Below are 22,284 nucleotides of genomic sequence, written 5' to 3' on the forward strand. Positions count from 1 at the left end.
GGCAAAGCCAGATGAAACTCCTGTGTTCTTTCTTCAAGGCCAGGCTGGGATCAAGACGAAGGGAGAGGTGGCTGAGGTGATGAGGCAGCAGAAGGAGAAGAAAGGTGAGAGGCAGAGGAACCCCAAAGCCAAACCTGGAATACCCGAAGATTCTGGCTAACTCCTGTAGTCTCTTCGAGAGGACTCCTATGATTACTACTATTATAAATAATAGTAATAACAGCTACCATTTATTAAGTGTTTACTATGTGCCAGGCACATAAATATCATGGAAGGGATTAACACAGACGTAAAATGCTTTATCAACACTTTCTCTTTTACTCCTCGAAAAGAACCAATAAAGTAAGTACTTTTATTCCCATTTTTCAGACAAGGAAATGGAGGTTTGGAAAAGAAGGAACTTGCCCAAGACTTCACAGTGAATGGTAGAACTGAGGTTCTGTTTGGCTCCAATGCGCACACTCATGACCACTATGAATCTTGCCAGGACACAAACATGACCACTATGAATCTTGCCAGGACACAAACATCACCCCTTTGCTTTTACTCTTCAACACCTTTGGCCAATGTCCAGGCACCGGGCGGGACTGTGCCTAGGATGCTGGCTCCTGAGGAAAGCCTTAAGAATTCTGCAGCCTCATAAATTCTGAGGCTTATAACCATTTTGACAAGCCACCCACGGGAACTTAGGCCTCAGGGACCCTGTCCACAGCCGAGGCAAAGCGGCCACATCCTCAGCAGGGAATCAGCAGATTCCCTGCTAAGGACGACCACTTCCTCTTCCCACACTCCCCATCCCCACTCTGCCACTGAGCCCAGAGACCGTGGGGGTGGGGTGAGTTTCCACTTAGACCAGGGAGAGACCCTGCTCTAGGGGAGGGGGGGGGAGGAAGTGGGGAGGAGTGGGTGGGTAAGCACCGCGGGTGTGAAGGGAGCATTCTGAAGGCCTGTGGACTTTCCCCTGAGCCCAAGCTCCTCCCTGAAGCCCAGCCAGCCGAGTTTCCCAACTCATCACACGGTCTGTGAGCCCTTCATCGGGTTTCAGAGTCTCACCCAGGCCCCGTTCCTCTCACCGCCCTGTCTGGCATGCACCCCTCCCTTCATCTTGGAACCCTTTTACAACTCCCCCCCGCCAAGCCTCTCTCCCTGTCTCCCCATCGCCTCCCTAATTTCAGGGGAGAGAAGGCAGAAGGCAGGTACCAGCGCCCCAGTGGGCTCCACCTGGCACAAGGCCTTGGCTCTGGACCCCTTCCCTCCTCCACCACTCGCCCCCTCCCCTTTTGAAGACTCTGAGGAAACCAGTTTGAAATGTGAGCCCTGAGCTCTTCTCATTGTCGTTCTCTTCCTTTTCTGTTTCCCGGCTTCTGCCGAAGCACTAGGCTGCCAGAAAACCTCCTTTTTTAGGCTCCTGGGATAGTCCATGCCTCTTCATATTTGCCTTGGCTGGGGCAGGGGTAGGGAGGCCGCTTGATAAACTGGATCCTGACCCCTTACAGCAGGGCCTCTAATAAGACTTGGGGGGGGGGGGGTGTCTTATGAGACACAAATGCTGTCTTAAAAAAAAAAACCAAAAAGACTGCGTTTCAGTGAGACGAGGAAAAGTTTTCTTCTCCAGAGGAAGAACACACCGTCAATGTACAGACATCCACTTTCATGACACCTTGAGACAAAATACACAGCCTTCTAAACACGCTCTGAGGCCCAGAGAGAATCAACCCCCACACAAATACCCGCGCGCACACAGAATCCGAGCGCGCACTCCCGCGACCCGCGGGGAAAGGCACTCACGGGCCCCCCGCCGTACACACTTATAAAGGGAGCCCTGGACGCGCCCACGGCGAGGGCCGCGCTCCCGCCGCGGGGTCAGCCGCCAGGCCGGGGTGAACCGGGCGGACGGGCGACCCCGCCCCGCGCGCGCGCGCGGCGTCACCTGTTTACGTCGCGCGGCGCCCGCCCCCCCGCCGGCCGCTGACGCGGACCTCCGCGCGTCAGAGCCTCCGCGGGCGGGAAGCGCTTTCCTTATAAGGGCGCAGACTCCGGCGCGGCCGGCCGGCGGGGGCGGGCAGAGGCCACCGCGGCCGCGGGCAACAGCCTGGCTCTCGGCTTTCACACAGTTTCCCAGAGGGGGCAAGTTTGGAGTCTGGACGCTGGGTTTCCCATTTCCTTCTGAGAGCTGGAAAGCCCAGAGGGAGGATGCAGGGAGGTAACCTTCCCGGAAGTTTTCCAGAGATGTTCAGCGCTAGGTGGACATGCAGATGAGGAACTGACCTTTAATAGCTGCACTAGGATAGTTCCTTAACGCTCCCTGGGTTCCTAAAGGACAAGGCCAGACTTCCCCATGAGGCTGTCACCTGAGGCCAGTGTGGGCTAGTGGAGAGGGCAACCTTTCCTCTGCCACTCTGCTTGTGACCTTAGACACGTCTGTTTGGGCCTCAGTTCCTCTTCCCCAAAATATGAAGATACCTGCCTTATAGGGTAATTGTGAGAATCACATGAACGTTACGCTTTGCAGACTGTCAAGTACGGTACAGAATAACTGATGTCACTTGGTGCAGAGAAGGAATCTGCTCAGCTGTCCCTTCTGAGAAAGGGGGTAGCAGAGATTTAGATGCTGACATGGCTTCCCAGAACCTGCCTTTCTGGGGCCTCACCCAGCTGCTCTGGAAATAGCCTTTGACCTGTTGAGAAGCTCAGGCTTTGTAAACAAAGTCTTCTGGTCTTCGTCTGCCTATGATCCCAGGCTGTGGATGGCTGTTTTGAACCTCTGTTAGTAAGCAAGTGGTGAGCATGCTCAAGATTGCCCTCCCAATTAAACCAGGGAGGGAAACCAGAAGAACTGCCAAAAAGTCAATGGGTAAGCAGTTGTTATGTGAATGTCTTCTACAGTACTAGACACTGTACAGGTTTTGCCTGTCTTCTGCCCCTGGTAATAAGACCTCCCTCTTGCCAAACCTAGCTCGGAATTCCCCATCCCAACAGAGGTGCTGCCTGCTGGCCTCTTTGCTCAACCCCCTTCACTAATTGAGCAATGCTCCTCTGCCCACATTTCTTTCTCTGCTGGCTGGTTTACTTCCGTGACCGCTGCATGGAGGACTCTTCAGGAACTTGGAGTTTTTTTTGAGTGCAGGAATCATTGCTCTCCAAACCATACTGAAAAAAAACCCACCCTCAATCCCTGTAAGTGGGGACCAAGTCTCCTCCTCCTTTTGCTCCCTCTTGGGCAGGGACAAAAGGTGTTCAGATCATGGAGACAAGTGATTGATATGTGACCCATGTATAAATAACAGTGGGTCATAAGTGAGAGCCAGACAGGGTAAATCTTTGCAGTGCTCATTCTCCCACTCTTCCTCCCCACCCCTTGCTTCCAGTGATCCCAGCAAACCCCTTGCCAGGTAGAGCCATGCTAGGTTGTTAAAAAGCATGTTGCACAGTAGGCAGATAAGTACCCTCCCTGTGAAGATGGGTATCCTCCTTAAAGGTGAGGCACCTGATGGTGACACCTCATTCCATGCTCCCAATGGGTAAACTGTGTTTCAGCAGGGGTCAGCTGCTTCTTAGGTGCTGGATAAGATTGGTTCAGAACTTCATTCTAAGATCTATGGGAGATCCAATACTCTTCCTCAAAATATTCCAAATTCCCCTGGGAGTGAGGATGAAGGGTGGGGACGACTTACATTCTCATCATTGCTTCTGGCTTTAAGCTCTTATTTTTCTCAAATCAGTTCAGTTTGGGAATTGTCTTGCTGACCTGTGACTGCTCTTCCTGTTATGAACTGTGGAGCTCAGCCCTTTTCCTTGCTTTCTACAAATGAACTCCTCAAAGGGCCTTAAAGCGCATCACAGATTTTACTGAACGTTTTGATCTGTGGAGGGGATTTATAGAGCAAAATGCAAACAACTTAAAAATCATTATGTTTTAGAAGCAAAATTAGTCCTGTTCTACTTTGCTAGCTGCCGGAATGCAACACACCAGAGATGGACTGGCTTTTAATAAAAGGGGATTTATTCCATTAGTTCTTCAGAGGAAAGGCAGCTAACTTTCAACTGAGGTTCTTTCTTATGTGGGAAGGCACAGGGCGATCTCTGCTGGCCTTCTTTCCAGGCCTCTGGGTTCCAGCAACTTTCCCGGAGGTGATTTCTTTCTGCATCTCCAAAGGCCTGGGCTGAGCTGCATAGTGCTGAAATGAGGTACTCTGAGCTGCTTGGGCTGTGCTACGTTGCACTATCTCATTTAAGTACCAGCCAATTAAGTCAAATGTCATTCATTGCAGCAGGCACGCCTCCTAGCCGACTGCAGATGTAATGAGCAACAGAAGAGGTTCATGTACCATTGGCTCATGTCCACAGCAACAGAACTAGGTTCCTTCACCTGGCCAAGTTGACAACTGAATCTAACTACCACAAGTCCTTAAACTGGCAATTTCAAAAGTGATTATGTGTAATGCTAACAACCTTGCTAGAAAATTCAAGTGATACATTATTCAAATTGTACACAATGCCTGCTCCTATTTTCCAGTGCTTGGATATTCTCCACACTGATGCTACCCACCACGTGGCTATTGAACATTTTAAACGTGGCCAGTCTGAACTGAGAAGTGTTAGATTTTGTAAAATTAGTATGAATAAAAAGATGTAAAATTTTTCATTAATAGCTTTTAATATTGATTATCTGTTGAAATAACATTTTGAATGTATTGATTTAAATAAAATATACCATTACATTTTTTTGTAATTGAGTGTTGGGCATTTCTATTCCTAAAAATTCCCTCAGTTTATTCTATAACACTGGCTCCAGCTCCCCACCTCACACCCCTTTCAATATCTTAGCTCTCTCCTCTACATCTTTTTTGTTCCTCCCTCTCAGGAGCAAATAACAGATTTCAGCTGTTTTCTTCTGCAGTGTAACTGGGCTCTTTCTATCCCTCACCCACAGCTCTGAGCCTTTCTAAGAATTCTGTCGCAAAGGTCCGAAGCTTTTGCCTGTTTGAGTTCCTAGGCAAATCCTCCTCAGCCTGGCAGGCCAGGGTGGTGGGTGGGGGTGGCAGTGGTCTTCTTGAGTAAAGTTCTTTATATGTAAGGATGCTTACAACAGATTGCTTTTTGTATTCAGAATTTTGGGGGCAAGGGATTATTTTTCTATGAGCTTACCCATTGCCACTAAGATCATCATTTTCCAAATTGGGGGCTCAATCTTCTCAAAATCCTCTTAGTATGTCTCATGAATCTTTTGAAAACCCTCTTAGGTATATCTCCTAACACTTCTCTCTCCACTGACTTCATGAGCTTTTGCCATGGGACCCACTTTGCGGCTGCTGAGAACAGCTGGAGCCATCTAACTATTTGTCTGATTCAGCAAGGCCCAACCCCTGACCTCAAGGGAGTTTCTTAGCCAAGAGGCTGGGGTGGAAGCCCCAAGCTGAGGACACAAGGAAACATGGAGATGGTGCTGATGGTTATTATCCCAGCCATTATCCTGACCCTGATTACACCAGTGTCATTATGCGCTCTCATTAAACACAAGCCCAATTGAAGATGACACTAGATACCAATTGAGAATGACCTCAAATTCCTTGACTCCAATATTCCTACACTGGGATTCACACCATAAATTCCTCCTTGAATTCAGTATCTGCATGCAGGGGATGGGATGGGGTATTCACTTTTCCAGACTAACTTGAATGTCTTCTTACATTTCACAATGAGAAATATATAATGCATATATTTCCCTTGGCTTCCTGGGAGCTCAAAGATAAATTAGGGGTCAATTAACTAATTCAAGTCAGGTAGCAAATACCTACCTTTCTCTCTATCTCTCTACTTCCTCGTACTAATTGGTTTCTGATTTTTAATCTAATATAAATATCACACATATAATTGTACTCTTTTACATGTTTAATAGTTTAAATAGTTACAATTTTTTCTTGGAAGTAAGCAAAGTATAAAGTATAAGTAATAATAGCTAACATGTATTGATCACTATATGAGCTAGGCACTATTTTTTTTTTTTTTTTAACATGGGCAGGCACCGGGAATCGAACCCGGGTCCTCTGGCATGGCAGGCAAGCGTTCTTGCCGCTGAGCCACTGTGGCCCGCCCTAGGCACTATTTTAAGCACTATAAACTCATTTAATCTTCCCAACAACTCTATGAGGTAAGTACTACTATTAACCTCATTTTACAGATAAGGAAGCTAAGGCACAGTAAGGTTTAATAACTTGATTAAGATGGCACAGGTAGTAAAGGGAGAAGCTGGGACTTGAACCAGGTCAGTATGGCTCCAAGGCATGTGCTCTAATTACCATACTAGAGTAAATAAATTAGAAGTTAGTTCAAAATCTTAATTGTGAGCCATCAGGGTCAGTCATCATCATAACTGTATCTGCACAAAGGATAATACTAATAAACAGCTCAGACCACCTATTTTAATCTAAACAGAGACTCTCCCTTGCGAACCTTATTCTTAGTGGCTGGAATGAAGGAAAAAGGATTTAGAATCCTTTCCCTCTCTCCCCCTCCCCCTCTCCACCCATCATCCCAGCCCCTTTTAGTGTCTTCCTTGACATGTCCATCATCCTATCTCTGCCTTACTTCTTCCTTCAGTAAGAAGGAAAAATTATATTTTTCTCTTTCTGTACTACTTGCATGGAGATAATTAATTCAACCCAGTTCAACAAAAATTCACTGTGTACCTACTGCATCTTGAGGGCCAGGGTAAGTTTTAGGCACTGAAGTATAAATGTGTAATCCAGTCTCAGTCTTTAAGGAATCACAGTCTCACAGGTTTATGCAATGAACTGTAACACACGGCCATCAGCTTATAGAGTTATAAACAAAGGTCTACTAGCGCACCGAGGAAGAAGTGATTAATTCCAATAGGGGAGTTAGGGGTGGTGGTGAACCCAAGAAGGCTTCCCAGAGGAGGTGACATAGAAGCCAGGTCTTGCAGGATGAATCAGCTTTTCAATGGGCAAAGAAATAGACAGAGGGAATTCCAGGCAGAGCAAATAACATGAACCAAGGCACGATGGTACAAATGCAGTGTGTTTGAGAAACACTGAAAATGGTTTAATGGAGCTTAGAGATTGAACCAGATTTTAAAGGCTTTGAAGGCCAAACTAAGAATTTGAACTTAACCCTGTAGGCAGTAGGCACCATCCAAAGGCCTTTAAGGGGAAGACATAAAATAAATCCCTGAGTCAAAAGGATTAGAGGATGGACTGAGGAAAAGGCATGAAAGGGAGCGCTTCAGGCAGAGAGAACATTGAGGAGACTGCTATGTCCAAGGAAGAGCTAATGGCCAGTGGCTTTAGCAATGCTGATAGAAGATATTTTAAAAGGATGATTGACAAAAGACTTGGACTGTCAATAGGATAGGGGGTATCAGCTTAGGAAGTAGGCCTCCTGGATATCTGACACTGGATCAGGAGGTTTCTCTCTTGCTGGCAGGTTTCACGGGTGCCCATGGAGCTGATATATAAATCATAGATCACAGATTACGAAAGAGGGTGAATCTCCTGGTCCAACGCTCTCTTGTTACAGATAAGCAAACTGAGGTCAGAGAGGTGGGGCAACAGGACTTGGGACTCCCAGTCTGATCAGGTCTCCCCTCCTGCAGGCCCATTTCTCTGAACCACATGGACCAAATGCTCAGCCTCCCTTGGATCTGGGCCCAAAGAGCAACCGAGAAATACCCTGGGCCCTAGGCCACAGACGGTTTCCTTCAGGCCAAGGCTGGCCAGGAGGCTGGAGGTGGGAAGCTGAAGTCTCTTTTTGTTTCAGCCTCTTCCCCATGTCTCCCTTTCTCAAGTTGGTTTTTCTCCCCACTTCAGCCAGCCCCGGTCCCCTGGGACGGCTGTCACGCTGTGCTGCCAGCTTCCCGCCTGCCCCCAGACACTCAGCCCCAGGAGGCCCGGCCCCATTATGGCTTTGCCAAAACAACATCTGGGGAAGCTCCGGTACTCTCAGGGCCTCTTCTCTTGTTTTCTGCCTGCAGATGAAGGGGGTTACCCTGAGTCCGCAGGAGTGAGGATGAGGAAGCTTTACAACATGTCTGTCTTCTAAGTTTGGGTAAGAGGCAATAAATTCTGCTTCAGAACTGCTGCTGTCCCCAAGTCCATGTGTTCTCCTGGTAAGTTTCCGGCACTTTCAGTCACACCTCCTATACCGTTGAAGACCAGAGGGTGAAGGTGTGGGAGGTGACATTCTTGGGGGCCTCCAGGGTAACAGACATTTAACAGATAGTTTCTATCCTTTTGCTCCTATGATACATCTAGGGATTCACAGAAGCAAAAACACATCACTGGGGACCTTTCCAGCCAAATTCTGATCTGGCCATCTGTCCATGCCTCTCTCCTCTCCCCCAGCCCCTACCTCATCTCTTATTTACTCTCTGTCTTGCTTACACCCACAGCCATCCTTCCTTCTTGCCCTTCCCCATCATAGGGCCTGCTGGCAAAGGAAAGTAAGGTGACTGGGAAAAATCCTCTGCTTGTGGACAGTAGTGGGTCAGTAGGGCACGGCAGCTGAGAAGCCCCCATCAGAGGAACAGATGTCTTTGGGGAAGCAAAGTCCCTTTCTAGCATGGTGCCTAACATACAGTCAGCCTCTGTTACAAGCTTGATGAATGAATAACCCTGGGGTAGGACAGCAAGTCTGTCTGAGCCAATGCAACGCAGGGTGATGTGGACTGGATGACGAGTGAATATAAGGAGCATATAGCAGGCCCATGAGAGAGAAAGTGGCAGTTCCCTGGAAATTTTCTTCCTTTGTCCTGCCCTGCACCCTGGGTCTTATACCTCAGTAGCTAACTCTCTCTCCTGGAACCCAGGGTTTAGCTGTCTTCTTCCAAGACACAGTCAGGACAAAATCCTCACTCTCTGTTTACATGGGTAAACTGTACGAAGGGCAGGAACTGTCCTCCCCATTCTGCTATGGACTTGCTGTCTGCTTGTCTGCCTTTCATCACCCCTCTTCCAGAGCCTTTCCCTGAGTCCTGTGTCCAGCAATTCCCCTCCACTCAAGTGCCTTCTCCACCTCCTGGCCTTAACAGAAAGCTGGCTGTCCCCTAAGGGTCCCCTTAAGGGGAGGCTGTTTTTCAGTCACTTTCACACCTATTTCAGGTTCAGGTGTGGGAAGAGAGAGACTTCCCTGCTCTACACGTACCTCTTCCTGCAGCTTGCATTGTCCTGCACACCGTTATCTTTGACCCTCCTGATCACTCCCTTTCAGTGACTGAAGATGTTTCCCCTAGAGGCGCACAGGCTTTCTCTCCACCCCAAGCTCCTGCCAGTATCTAAAGAAGCATATGCATCTGTGGGAGCCACTGAACTCTCTCTGTCCACTGGGGTCTCAGTCCCCTGATGCCACATCACCAGCAACCATCTCATTCACTCAGCTTCTAACACCCAACCACAGGGAACACTTTGGATGCTAACACCAGCTCCACTGCTCACCACCTTATCTCCAGAGCCTGACACACAGAGATGCTCAATAAGCACTCCTGGGTAAGCGAATGAATGAGTGAATGAACAAAGAAAACTTCACTAGATGGGATCTGGCATAACGGAAAGAACACTAGACTGGGTAGGAGATCTCAGTTCTAGTCCTAGCCCTGCTACTAAATCACTGTGTGACTTTTGGAATCCTTTCCCACTTCACAGCCTCCATTTCCTCATTTGAAAAATTCAAATTTTTTCATAGATGATTTCTGAAAACCATGATTCTGACATTGACAATAATTAGAACTATGATTTCTATGATATTTAGAGACAGTGGTAAGTGCACTCTGTATATTACTTCTTATATATTCAATAACCCTGTAAATAATTTACTGTTTGTATTTTAAAGATGAGAAAATTGAGGAAAAGAGAGATTAAAGATTTGCCCTGCCATGTAGATGTAGGTGGCATAGTCAGGATTAGAATCTACGCTGGTTAAATCCCAAAATATGCATATCATAATGAGTCTCATGTTTTGAGATCAAAGAAGTCCCATGGTTACAGGGATTACTGTTTGCTCTTTTAATCTAGGCCTCTGGCTAGTGAAGGTCTCTCTGAGGTAGTGGGGGCTGCCTTTGGAAATCTGGCTAAGGGTAACGGTTCCTGCTGGTTCCACCCTTTGCATGGGTCTGCTCCCCACCTGTTCAGCTCAGCAAACAGTACAAGGGAGATGCCGCAGCAGGGAAGGTGGGAGGAGGATCACTGTGGGGAATGGAGACTACCAGGACACGCTCTGCCCTCAAGGCTGGTGACCTGTGGGCAGATCCATCAGGTAACTGTGGGCCTGGTGTTGTAAAGGTGTCTTTAGGGCCAGGTATTCTGAGTGGAATCCACAGGCCACTGCATAAGCATTGCCTGGATTCTCATTAATAATGCAGATGCCCAGACCTCAAACTACTGAATCAGAATCTTAGCGAGAGACTGCTCAATCTGAATTTTACAATACTCTCCAAGGGATTTTCAGTGTCTCTAAAGTTCATGAGTTACTGACTTAAGAGTTACAAGGCATATAGGGACTTGAATGCCAGAGAAGGGATTTTTAACTAATGTATGCAGTGGGAAGCCATTTTTTTAAAGCAAAGGGGAGACACGATGAGGTTATTGTTCAAGGAACATGACCCTTGCATGCAGTCTTCAGTGTGGGTTGAAGTGAGCAGAAACTGGAAGGCAGAATGCCAACTAGTATGCTATGGCAATTGTCTAGATTGGAAGGTAGGGATGAGGTGGGGCAGACAATTTCATGGGTAAGAGGGCAAAACCAGCAAAGGGGTTGCAAATGTAAACTTTATGGAACTTGTAACTGATTATGAGGGGTAGGGTCAAAGATGTCTTCTGGATTGTGAGCTTGGTAACTAGAAAAAAAAAAGTAATGCTATTGCGAGAAATAAAGAAACCATAAGGGAAAAATAAGGAAGAACATTATCTTGACTTTTAAAATATCAGAAAAATAATTTAAAGACGTCTGGTTCTTATTTGGGAAACAATGGTTTAGAGCTCAGTAGTATAGTTGGGGCTAGAAATGATGGTCTGAGATTTATTTGATATCAGACTTACAAATTCAAATACCTACAGGGGCAAGGCAGGTTGATATAAATCAGGATTAAATTTAATTAAAAAGCAAACATGTCAGCATGTGTCCATGATAAATGGCAACCACCCTTTGGCCTCAGCAGGGATAAGAGGGAGTGGTGGTGGGGGTATCACGGGGAACTGGAGCATACACTTACTGCCTTAGGGGTCTGTTATTGCCAAACAGGAATGTGGGGCAAGTGTTTTTAACTTGTCCAAGTGTTTAAACAGAAAAATCTGTTTGAAACACAGATAACTGGGGTTTTAAAGATAAATTAAAAATCCACATATTTTAAATATGATACTTCCTAATAGTGAAATGTTGACAGCTTATTTTTAAAATACCTAAGCACTTAATGGAGACCAAACAATGCAAATTTGTGGTCAGCCCTACCCCATCCCCCCCAGGCCCCAAGCTTCCAGTTTGTGACTTCTGAGTTACCCAGAGAAGGGAACTGCAGCCATAGATGAGTGGATTAAGAAGAGAGTATTGAGCAAGCTGAGAAGAAAGACATGGACTAAACCAGACAACTATGACCCTTCCAGACCCCCAGCTCACCTGCAGGTGAACCCAGGGCTTAGAGAGGCCCTTATCCTTTTAGCCATTAGGTGTCTGTCGGGCTTCCCTGTTGATGACAAGTGGCACCTACATCTGCCTCAGCTGCGTCTGCTCACCTGGAAATAGTGGGCAGCCACTGAGGCTCTGAGGCTTTCCAGGTTAAATGGCAGCTTGGGGAGAGGCCTGCAGCCTTCATGCACCACCCTCTCTGACTCTCTTCATACTCTCCTGTAAAAATGTCCTGTACCAGGGATACAAGGGTAGTTCAGTGGTAGAATTCTCGCCTGCCATGCGGGAGACGTGGGTTCAATTCCGGGTCCATGCACGTCCCAAAAAACAAACAAGCAAGCAAAACAAACACAAATTCAACAAGTGCTGCTGCAATAACGGGATACTCACATGGAAAAATAATGAAATGTGATCCCCACCATACAGCATATTGAAAAAAAAAAAAAGGTGGCTCAGAGGCAGAATTCTCACCTGCCATGCCAGTGCCAGGGGTTCAATTCCTGGAGCCTGCCCATGACAAAAAAAAAAGTCCTGTACCTAGGAGTGTGTCCTGGCTAAAGCAGGCATTTTGCTCTTTAGATGCTCACTTTTCCTATCAAGAAGTTCTTCTGTTGTCTAATTTAGGTGCTTTTTGTACAATTGAATCTTCTTTTTGCTACTATCTTCAAATAAAATGGAGAAATAGGTTACTTTTTAGCTTTTGGATCTTCGCTAGCCTTCAATGGGTTCTCAAAAAGGTTCCTACGGACATGAAAATCATTGTGATTTGCAGATTAGAAAGCCCCTTGCTTATTTGCATTTTATGAGGCTTCATTTAGTCCATGTGGGTCGTTTTCCATTTACCTTCAACCCTAATCATCTTTGCATTATCTATTTCTGTCCTTGTTCTCAGTTCACTTTAGGGTGGGTGAGGGGGTTTAAGACAGAAATTTTAAAAATAGCTAACATGCCCACTTTCCTGAAATCCTCTTTTAAACCTTTGAGGGAAAATGGTATTTTCTTTGGTCTTTGATTCCTGTTCCTAATTCTAATGAATAAATCCCAGACTAACTGGCCTGGATATGATCTTAAAATTAAAAGGTGCATTCGTTTCCTGGTGCCTGCTCACAGGAAAAAAAAAAAAGATAATAATAATAAAATTAAAAGGTACAACTTTGAGAGATGATAGAGAACTACAAAAGAGGGCCTGGATATTACCCAACGATGCTTGCAAAGTTATGAATTCTATTTAGCAGTATTTCCACCCTGATTAGGAAGTGAGGAAGAGGCATCTGGTGTTTCTGGATGATGTTTCTTATCAGCTCTGGGCAGCAGAGCAGTGTTGTTACCACACAGGTCTGAGAAGAGGAAAGATCAAATTAGCATCTGTACCAGCCACACACAGACATACCCCGCCAAAATATGCTCTCACTGCCAAAATGTACACCCCAACCAAACATCCACACTCCACAAAACATTCCCCAGTATATACTGCTATATTAATATCTGCAAACATATATCCTTATTTTCTCCTATCTACAAATTTCCAAGCATACATACACATTTCAGCACTTAGATGCACTCACATACACTGCCCTCCCTACCTGCTCTCTCTCACACACACACACACACACACACACACACACACACACACTCCTTTAAAAAAAACACATCTCATCACCTTGTTAGTCAGGATGTAATGGAGAGGCTGGAGGGAACTGCCTGAAAATGTAGAGCTGTGTTCCAGTAGCCATATTTCTTGAAGATGATTGTATAATGATATAACTTTTACAATGTGACTGTGTGATTGTGAAAACCTTGTGTCTGATGCTCCTTTTATCTACCTTATCAACAGATGAGTAAAACATATTGGGGAACAAATGCTAAAATAAATTTAGTAGCTTGAAATGCTAGTGAAAGGGAGGGGTAAGGGGTATGGTATGTATGAATTTCTTTCTCTTTTCTTTTTATTTCTTTTTCTGAATTGATACAAATGTTCTAAGAAATGATCATGATGATGAATATGCAAATATGTGATGATATTGAGAATTACTGATTATATATGTAGAACGGAATGATCATATGTTAAGAATGTTTGTGTTTGTTTTATTTTTTAAAAAAATTAAAAAATTAATAAAATACACATCTCACAGTGTAGGAGTGAGCTGATGTCATCCTCCTGGAATAACTCAGCCCAGCCTCTGCCTGCAGATCATCTTCACTCAGCTTCAGGTTTCTACGTGTGGTCAGAAACTCAGAGGTAACCTTGGCAACCAAGGCTTTGCAGGCACCCATCAGGGAGCTGGGAAAGAAAACAGTCAGGTAAAATGATCTGGATGCAAACGATCTGGATGCTCTTGACTGGGAAGTGGAGGGCAAGGCCTGTATGATGAGCCCACAGACGGCCAGAGCAGAGGTTTGGGCGAGGGACCCAGATCTAGGGAGGATCTGGTCTGAGAAGGGCAGCTGTATGGGCAGCCCACCTGTGTGGCCCATGCAAGTGGATGAGATGGGCAACCAGGACCAGAGGAGCCAGTGAGTCTGGGGTCATGTGCCTTAAAAGAAACTTCTGGTCCAAGTAAGGCATAAACTGAGTTCCACCCTCACCCCCACTGGTACCACATCCATTTTTTAGTGGGTGCAGACACAGTGTCAGAGCATCTAATGTTCAAAATTCAATTCAAGGGCCTTGGCCAGAGAGAGAAGGAGGAGAGGAGGAGAAGTAATAGAAGAAGGAGAAGATGGTGGAGGAGGAGGAAAGAGGGGAAGCATAGGAGTAGTTTGAGGAATTTTCAAAACTTATTTGAACTATGATATATTCAGTGTAATAAGAAACTGACTTGAGAACCCAAATCCTGAGCTGGGTACAACTCATTATTTGGGAACTTTAAATATGGGTAAATTTAGCTTCCTCTCCTTAGGCTTATATGTAGAAAGAAAAGAGGATGAGAAAGTGGGGAAGCAGCCCTCTGGTTTTTATGGATTACCTATGCCCCATAATAGGTTCTACCTAATCACCAATGATAAGGCTAGGCAGACCCTGGAGTGCCATAAGGGCTTCCTGCTCCTGTCCCAGCAAATGCAGGATGTTTCCCTCCCCCCACCCCCCACCTCCATTCATTGCAACATCATCTGGAATAACAGCTCTGTGGGACCACGGGCCATGGGAATAACAGCACCGGGGCTCCACGGTCTGATGGTAAGGACATTGTAGTCCAAGTCCGCAGACTCGGTCCCATTTCTGACTGTTGAGAACTAGCTGCGTGGTTTCATGAACAATATCAAAATGCACATAAGGACAGAGTCATATTCTCTAAGGCAAAGCCCAGGTGATGATCTGTCAGAATATTTTTTTTCATCAATTTTGCTTGCAGGCATTGTAGGGCCCAGAACACCAGACCCCTGTCTAAGTAAGCCCAGGTAGACAGTCAGTGTTTTCAGATTTAGGTACTAAGTGACACGGTACACCTGCCTATACCTTGACCAGTTTCCCTGACTTCTTTAGTGGTTGACCTTGGTCAACTCTGGTCTTGCTGACACCTTGTCTCTTTGGTCTGATGCACCTCTAGCCTATCTTGTTTCTAGTCTCAACCCTGGTTCCTGTAACATATCTTTTTCCCCTCATTAAGCACAGGAGTCTCATCTGGTTTGATCCAGCTTCAAGGAAAAGTTGACAAAGAAGCCAACTAGAAAATGTGTTTAATTCCAAAATATTACAATTCCAGGGCATTTTGATGAGTTATAAGAAGAGGTGGGACACATGAGCTGTACTTTAGGAAGGGATATCTATTAATAGTAGAAAGAGTGGTTTGGGAATAGGATTGGACAGAGACCATGGCAAACATCTAGTAATGAAGAAGCAACAGTTCATGGGACTGGATCTGAGGAGCAAAGCACAAGGAGAAGCCAGAAGTCAGTCTGAGTTTTCTGGCTGGAGGTCTTGGGAAATGATGGTGTCTCTGATAGAAATGGAGACCAGGAAGGGAGCTCACTTTGGAGAAGACACGGAGTTTGGCTGACATTGAGATGGTGGCAGGACTTCCAAGGGGAGGAACAAAGCAGGTGTGGGAGGAACAGGTTGAAAGGATAGAGGGCACAGTATCCAGATTTGAAAGTCAACTGTAAATCATAAAAATAAAAATGGACAACCTGAATTAGATCTATTTGAGGAAAGAAAACTGAGAGAAAAGGACTAAGGGTTTAGCGATGGGCACAGGGTTGAGTAGGCATCCCAGGAAGGCAAAGCCAGGGGAAGAGGCAGAGAACCCAGGATATAGTGTCAAAGAAACAGGGTGAGACGGCTATCAGAAGAAAGTGGTCAACAGGGCCAGACATGCCTGCCCAGAGAACAAGGAAACTCCAAATTCACAGAGGCCATAGGATTTGATTTATTTAACAAACATGTACGGGGCATTTATGTATGCTAGACCCTCGATTCACTATGAGGAAGGAAGATCAGCTGCAGGGAGAAGGGCAAGGATGGGAGGTAAAGATGTGTGCAGCTGAGTGCAGACCACTTATTTAAAAATGTTGCCATTTAACGGAAGGAGGGAACTAGAAAAATAGCTTGAAGGGACAAAGAAAATCTTGTAACACTCCCTGCACTTCCACCCGCCAGACAGGTGAGCCTGAGATGCTTCTACGCAATAGAAAAAAAAAAAATTGGTTGAGAGAAAAAGCAGAACTTGTTGGAGGAAGTGGGGCTGTTGTGGAAATAAACAGAAAGTTCAATCCTCATTTTCGAAGAGCCGAGAGGAACCCCCTCGGATAGCTAAGAAAGGGCAAAGTGGTGAAATGGTGACAAAGCGTCCAGAAGAGTGGTGCTGACGGTGCGTGGTTGGAAAACGCTATGGGAATCATAAAAGGGAACCGCTTGGGACAGGTGGTACCAGCGAAGGCTTCTCGGAGGAAGCGGCGTCTAACCTGAGCCTTGAAGGATAGTCGGATTTTGGAACGGTGGACAGGAGAGGTCAGGACATCCCCAGCGTGGAGCAAATTGGGAGCCCTTTACCTCCGAGGTGAACTTTCAGCTCCGGCCCCTTCTTTCTGCACCAGCCTCCCTCTGCTCCCAAGCTCAGCTCGGGTTCCCAGCACTGACGTCAGCCGACGATGACCTCACCGCCGAGGAGGCCGCGGGGGTGGCAGCAGGGGTGGCGGCGGGGGCGGGGGCTAGCGGCTGTGCGCGGGGCGGGGCGAGGCGTCCGACCTAGCCCCCATCCGCTTGCGGCGGCCAATGAGCACCGCCGCAGGCTCCCCCACCTCCGCGAACAGTATGAAAGGCGCGGCTCGCGGGAAGCCCAGGCAGAGTCCGAGCTGCGGCTAGGCGAACACAGGGTACTGCGCCCGTACGTCCGAATTCTTCCGCCTAGCGGCGCGTCCCATCCAGAGACCTCTCACTGCCCCACGCCGTGTCCTTCCCGAGCCGCGCACGATATGAGCCAGGCTCGCTGGACCGGGAAGAGAACCGATATGCTGCCGGAGATCGCCGCCGCCGTGGGCTTCCTCTCCAGCCTCCTGCGGACCCGAGGCTGCGTGAGCGAGCAGAGACTTAAGGTGTTCAGCGGGGCTCTCCAGGAGGCACTAACAGGTGAGCGCACGCCGAGGATCCCGCTGCCTCCAGGGCTCGGCCCCCGTCCCTGCCCGGGGCGCCTTTCCTCTCTCAGGGCCAAGTTGCCCGCGCGGGCAGCTCCGGGACTCGGTTTCCGTCTTGCGGCCCCCGGGGCAGCCAGCAGCCCACCGCCCCCAGGGGCACAGCTCTCCTCCCCCGCCCTGCGCTCTGGTCTCAGTTGGTGGTGGTTCTGGTTGAGCGCCTTCTCCGCCGTCCTGGGGTGCGAGACCGAGTCCCCAGCTTATGTCCTCCGAAGAGCGGGTTCCAGCGGGTCACGGTGCGGATTCGTCGCTTTCCTGGGACCTTTGAGACCTTGAGACACTTGAGGGACGCTGAGGGTAACAAAGCGCGGCCGCCCGAGGCGTTCCGTTTGGGAGAAGAAGTCGCAGTTGAGCCATTTCAACAACTTAGAGATCCTTCCCTGGCTCTTCCCGCGGGTACGGCACTGCGCTGTGCCGGGCCAGTCTCGCTGCTGTTGACTCGCTTGAAGTAGGAATCTGGGCCCCTTGAGTTCCTTCTGGTTCCCCTTAGCCATCTGCCTCCTATTATGGTACCCGAGTGAGCCTCATAGTTAGTAACTCTTCGTAACCACGCTCCACGGGCATGTGTTGGAGTGGGTGAGTTGAGGGAGGTTGAAAAGAGATAAGCAGCCCTCTGGGTGGGAGAGGACTCTCTCCCAGCCGATTCTAGCCGTTTGGCTGTGTTGGCTGGCTGTCCCCAACCGCAGTAACCATCTCTGAACACGCTCACACATATCCTCTCTTCTGAGGAACAACAGAATGTTTTGTGAAACAACTCATTTTTTCATTCCCTTAGTGACTGCTAAGGTTCTCTGATTCTGGGGCACGCAATGGGAAACCCGTGACGTGGCTGTGGACCCTGACATTGTTGAAAGCCTCTGTGTCCTAGATCCAGCCCCACATGCCAGACCCTGTCACACCCCTCTCTCCTTAAACCGAGGATGTGCCAAAAACAACATACTGGCCACTACAGAGAGACCCAGAGCTCTTGCACTGTCCCCCTTCCCCCGCCCCATCCTCCAGTATACACAGGCATGCACACACACACACACACACACACACACACACACACACACACACACACACACACACACACACACACACAACTGTCCCAAAAGAGAGAGCTCTACAGCTCTTAAAAAGTTTTCTCTGTTAGAGTGGCAGGAGGATTTCAGGAGGGTCCTGGAGCTCTGGAGAAACTACTTTGTTTATTTAACCTCACTGGGTCCCTTTCTCTCCTCCTGGCCCCCTGTCTTGACCCCCACCTTATAGTAGCGCCCATGGCCCATGCCCATTTGCTCTAACCAGAGAATCTCCCTCTTGTCCCCTCTCTGCAGAGCACTACAGACACCACTGGTTTCCTGAAAAGCCATCCAAGGGCTCTGGCTATCGCTGCATCCGCATCAACCACAAGATGGACCCCATCATCAGCAAGGTGGCCAGCCGGATCGGACTCAGCCAGCCCCAGCTGCACCAGCTGCTCCCCAGTGAGCTGACCCTGTGGGTGGACCCCTATGAGGTGTCCTACCGCATTGGGGAGGATGGTTCCATCTGTGTCCTGTATGAGGAGGCCCCAGTGGCCACCTCTTACGGGCTCCTCACCTGCAAGAACCAAATGATGCTGGGCAGGAGCAGCCCCTCGAAGAACTACGTGATGGCAATCTCTAGTTAGATCCCTCCTGCCCCCAGCCTGGCACTCTCCTGTGCTCATTCTGCCGTGACAACAGGCCGCTGCATACCTCAACCTGGGGAACTGTATTTTTAAATGAAGATCTATTTATATATATATTATTTTTTTTTAAGAAAAGAGAAAAAACCAAAAGTTTTTTTTAAGAAAAAAATCCTTAAAGGGAGCTTCTTCGAAGGGGCTTCCCCAGGTGCCTTTGGAGAGAACTGTTGTGCACTTGAGTCTGGGAGCCAGTGTCTGCCTGTGGGAGGGGGAGTGGTTGGAGCAGGCCTGGCCAAGGTGAGGTGAGAAGCTTGGCCAGCACCCCAGAAAGATGTGAGAGGGAGCAACAAGGTTAGCAACTGTGAATGAGAGTGGTCAGGATGTGCCCTGGTGCAGGAAGGGAGACTCAGTTCAAACCTCTCACTCTCCCAACTTGGACACCTGCATCCCTGACCCCACTCTTAACTCAGGGGCATTCAAGCTTGGACTTAAATAATACTATGTTGCCTATTATCTCCTCTTTTTCTGATGAGATCCTGAGCAGAGAGTGAAAAGGCCTCTCCTTATTTCTTCTGTTCTAAGCAGCTTTTCTTGAAACCATGACTTGTTTCTTAGTCTACCTTCAGGGGCTTGTAAATATTGCTCCCCAGACTTCAGTCTAAAACCTTTTGTATTGGTTTGGGGTGTAAGGCTGGGCTTAGAGGTCTTTTGGGGGTGAGATGGAAGGGAACTCTGCACAAAACCTTTGCTTTGCTATGTGCTGCTCTGTGTGTATGTGTGGCCAATAATTTGGGGGTGATTTTGCAATGCCATTTTGGGACCCAAAGAGTATCCACTGGAGATGTTTTTTGGCCAAAACCCTTTCTGGAACCATACATAAGTTCTGATGCTGCTGCTATTATCCCATTGATAGGTGAATCAAAAGCTACAGGGAACTCTAGGTCCTTTATCACTGCCTTCTTTTCAAAAGCACAACACTCCTTCCCCTCTCTAGCCCCTCCTTCTTTCCCCCTCTGGTTTGGTCATGGAGCTACCCTCTTTTCTAAGACAAGAGTGCTCAGTCACTGTGCAATATGGTCTCCTGGGTGCCAGGTGGGTCTGGAGGAGAACTGGCTCTCAGAACCTCCTGGTGTCCTGGTGGACTTCGGGAACAATATCTCCTACTGTCCTTGGAATTACAGCTGGCTGGTTTGCCTTGCAGGTACTCCTTGGCTAAGTGGGAGAGTGCCCCAAATTCTGCAGGTCTACTTGGTATTCCTGTAGGGCTGACACTAAAAGCCAAACCTGGGGCACTGTTTTATCCCCCTGGTGCTCAGAGCACCTGTGATAGAGGTTGCTATCACTCTCAGTACCATCCCAATTTGTAGATTTGTGCAATATTTATTGTTCTGGGTTAGAGAAAAATGGAAAATTACACTGGGAAGAAGTACCCTTCAGTTTCTCAGTGATGTTGATGAGAGGTTCTCTGAAGGCTTTGAGTTTCCCAAACCGAATCACCTTAAGAAGGATGTAGCTAGAGCATCTGGTCAGCATGGCTTCCCTCCTGCCCTTGGCCCTTATGAGGAAGCTTCTTCCCCTCACCTCCAGGCTCCTTCCCCACTGCCAGGCCCCATTCCTGGTTTCTTAACTATCTATTCTGACTCAAAAAGGTGCTATTTACTAAACACTCTTCTTTCCTATTTCTCCCAGTTCTGCCTCTTGTTCAACTCTCCAGATTCCATGCTGCCTTCCCAGACTTTGCTTCCAGTTTTAATTGCTTTAAAGTTAATTTTGGGCCCCCAGACCTGAGAGCTCACTCTCTGGCCTGTGGGTTGAAACAAAGCTGTGAATCACTGCAGTTTGTGTTCTTGCCTCTTGTCAGCAAACAGTCCTTGCTTTTTTAGAAGCAACCTCACAGTTTCATGCTTAGTCTTTTCTCTCTTCTTTTTGATATTCACTTTAAAAACAACAAAACCCCAGAGCTGGACTGTTGAGCAGGCCTGTCTCTCCTATTAAGTAAAAATAAATAATGGTAGTATGTTTGTAAGCTATTTCTGGCGAAAAGACAAAGGTTACTAATTGTAAAATAGTGTTTTTATATGGAAGAATGTACAGCTTTATGGACAAATGTACACCTTTTTTTTGTTACTTTAATAAAAATGTAGCAGATGAAGCCTTGTGTATAGAGGTAAATTTCCCACATCACTAATTTGCATTTCCCTGTCTGGTCCAAATCCTTTCTTTGTGTCTCATAGTATTTTTCTTCAGTTGCATTCAGGAGACCAGTATTTGTGGCTGGTATAAAAGCAAAATGTAGTTGTAGCTGAGCTGTTATCTGGCATCTCCTTGCTTTCCTCCTCGGATGCCTATACTAACAGATCCCTAGGAAAATACTAAAATGGACAGGGTTCTCCTACTCTGAGCATTGTTTAGTCTAAGGGCCCTGTTATTGCTAGGCCTTAGTTTCATTCATTCATTCAGCAAGCATGTATTCTAAGTACAAGGCATTGAAAATTTTGAAAATAATTCAGACACAATCTGTTTCTCACAGATAGGGGGTGCTGAGCAGGGGACACTGAACTCCTTCCCGGCTTGGGTAGGGTTGTTTTATGAAATTCCTGGTAAAGCTTTTCACCATCTTGGGCTGTCATTCACTAGCTGCCATTCTTGTCTTATTAGATGAGAATAGTTGGGCTTCGGGAAATATGCACTGGAGCGATACATGTAGCTGAATGAGTTCATAAATTAGCTAAAAATCAGCCATTTCTGGCAGCAAACACTGATATGAGAGCCAAAGATTTGTTACCAATTTATAATTCCCTTTGGCTAGATGGATAGAATCTATACAAGGAGATAACAGTTTTTACCACCCCTACTCCTGCCTTCTTTCCAAGAGGTTTAGACACAGGCTTCCCCACCCCAGCCCCACCTGCTGGCTCAGCAGTTCCCACTGGAGGTCACAAGTGCATTTTTTACCTGGGCAAGTTTCTTTTCTTGGCAAAAGGTGGGCTGTATTTAAAATAAATTATAAGTATGTTGACTCTTCAGCAGTGGTAACCCCTTTGCCTTCATTTCATATCCTACTAACGTGATCTTCATCGACAAATGTGCAGTTTGTCTTAAGTATGCAGGGTCAGAGATAGTCCACGGAGGCTGTGTGTAGTATGTTTATATGGGGTAGGGGGGTGGGCGATAGGTGAACTGAAGGATGGAGAGAGGGGAGGGAGGCCAGTTCATCTGCATCTAGAATTGGTTATTATTTAAAGTAATGGTTCCATTTTCAATTGCAGCCTCTAATACAAATGTCTTAGGAACTCATTTATAAGGACCTTTTTTCATTAGGTGTAAGGACAGGGTTAGGGTTGAAAAATTTTTGTTCATCTTGGTATGCTATT

The 22,284-nt window shown here is 47.1% G+C and overlaps 1 protein-coding gene and 1 long non-coding RNA gene across 2 annotated transcripts; one reads left to right on the forward strand and one right to left on the reverse strand.

Annotated features, from left to right (window-relative positions):
- Positions 1-12,146: 12,146 nt before the first annotated feature.
- Positions 12,147-16,756, reverse strand: LOC143678996 (uncharacterized). The gene is made up of 3 exons (XR_013173512.1): positions 16,537-16,756; positions 13,765-13,915; positions 12,147-12,971 (listed from the first exon to the last, which is right to left on the reverse strand). It is a non-coding gene; the product is annotated as an uncharacterized LOC143678996 (long non-coding RNA).
- A 139-nt stretch (positions 16,757-16,895) lies between these two features.
- BTG2 (BTG anti-proliferation factor 2) lies at positions 16,896-21,062 on the forward strand. The gene is made up of 2 exons (XM_077157456.1): positions 16,896-17,200; positions 18,579-21,062. The coding sequence occupies exons 1-2, from the start codon at positions 17,047-17,049 to the stop codon at positions 18,911-18,913; spliced, it is 489 nt and encodes a 162-aa protein (XP_077013571.1). The 5' UTR covers positions 16,896-17,046; the 3' UTR covers positions 18,914-21,062.
- Positions 21,063-22,284: the final 1,222 nt, after the last annotated feature.

The sequence above is a fragment of the Tamandua tetradactyla genome, chromosome 4 (assembly GCF_023851605.1).
Source record: "Tamandua tetradactyla isolate mTamTet1 chromosome 4, mTamTet1.pri, whole genome shotgun sequence".
Lineage (NCBI taxonomy): Eukaryota > Metazoa > Chordata > Mammalia > Pilosa > Myrmecophagidae > Tamandua > Tamandua tetradactyla.

Excerpts from the sequence above, each read along its gene's own strand:
- BTG2 (XM_077157456.1), top strand. The coding sequence starts at position 17,047 with ATGAGCCAGGCTCGCTGGACCGGGAAGAGAACCGATATGCTGCCGGAG. Across the intron at positions 17,201-18,578 it reads TCTCCAGGAGGCACTAACAG|AGCACTACAGACACCACTGG; the intron begins GTGAGCGCACGC and ends CCCTCTCTGCAG.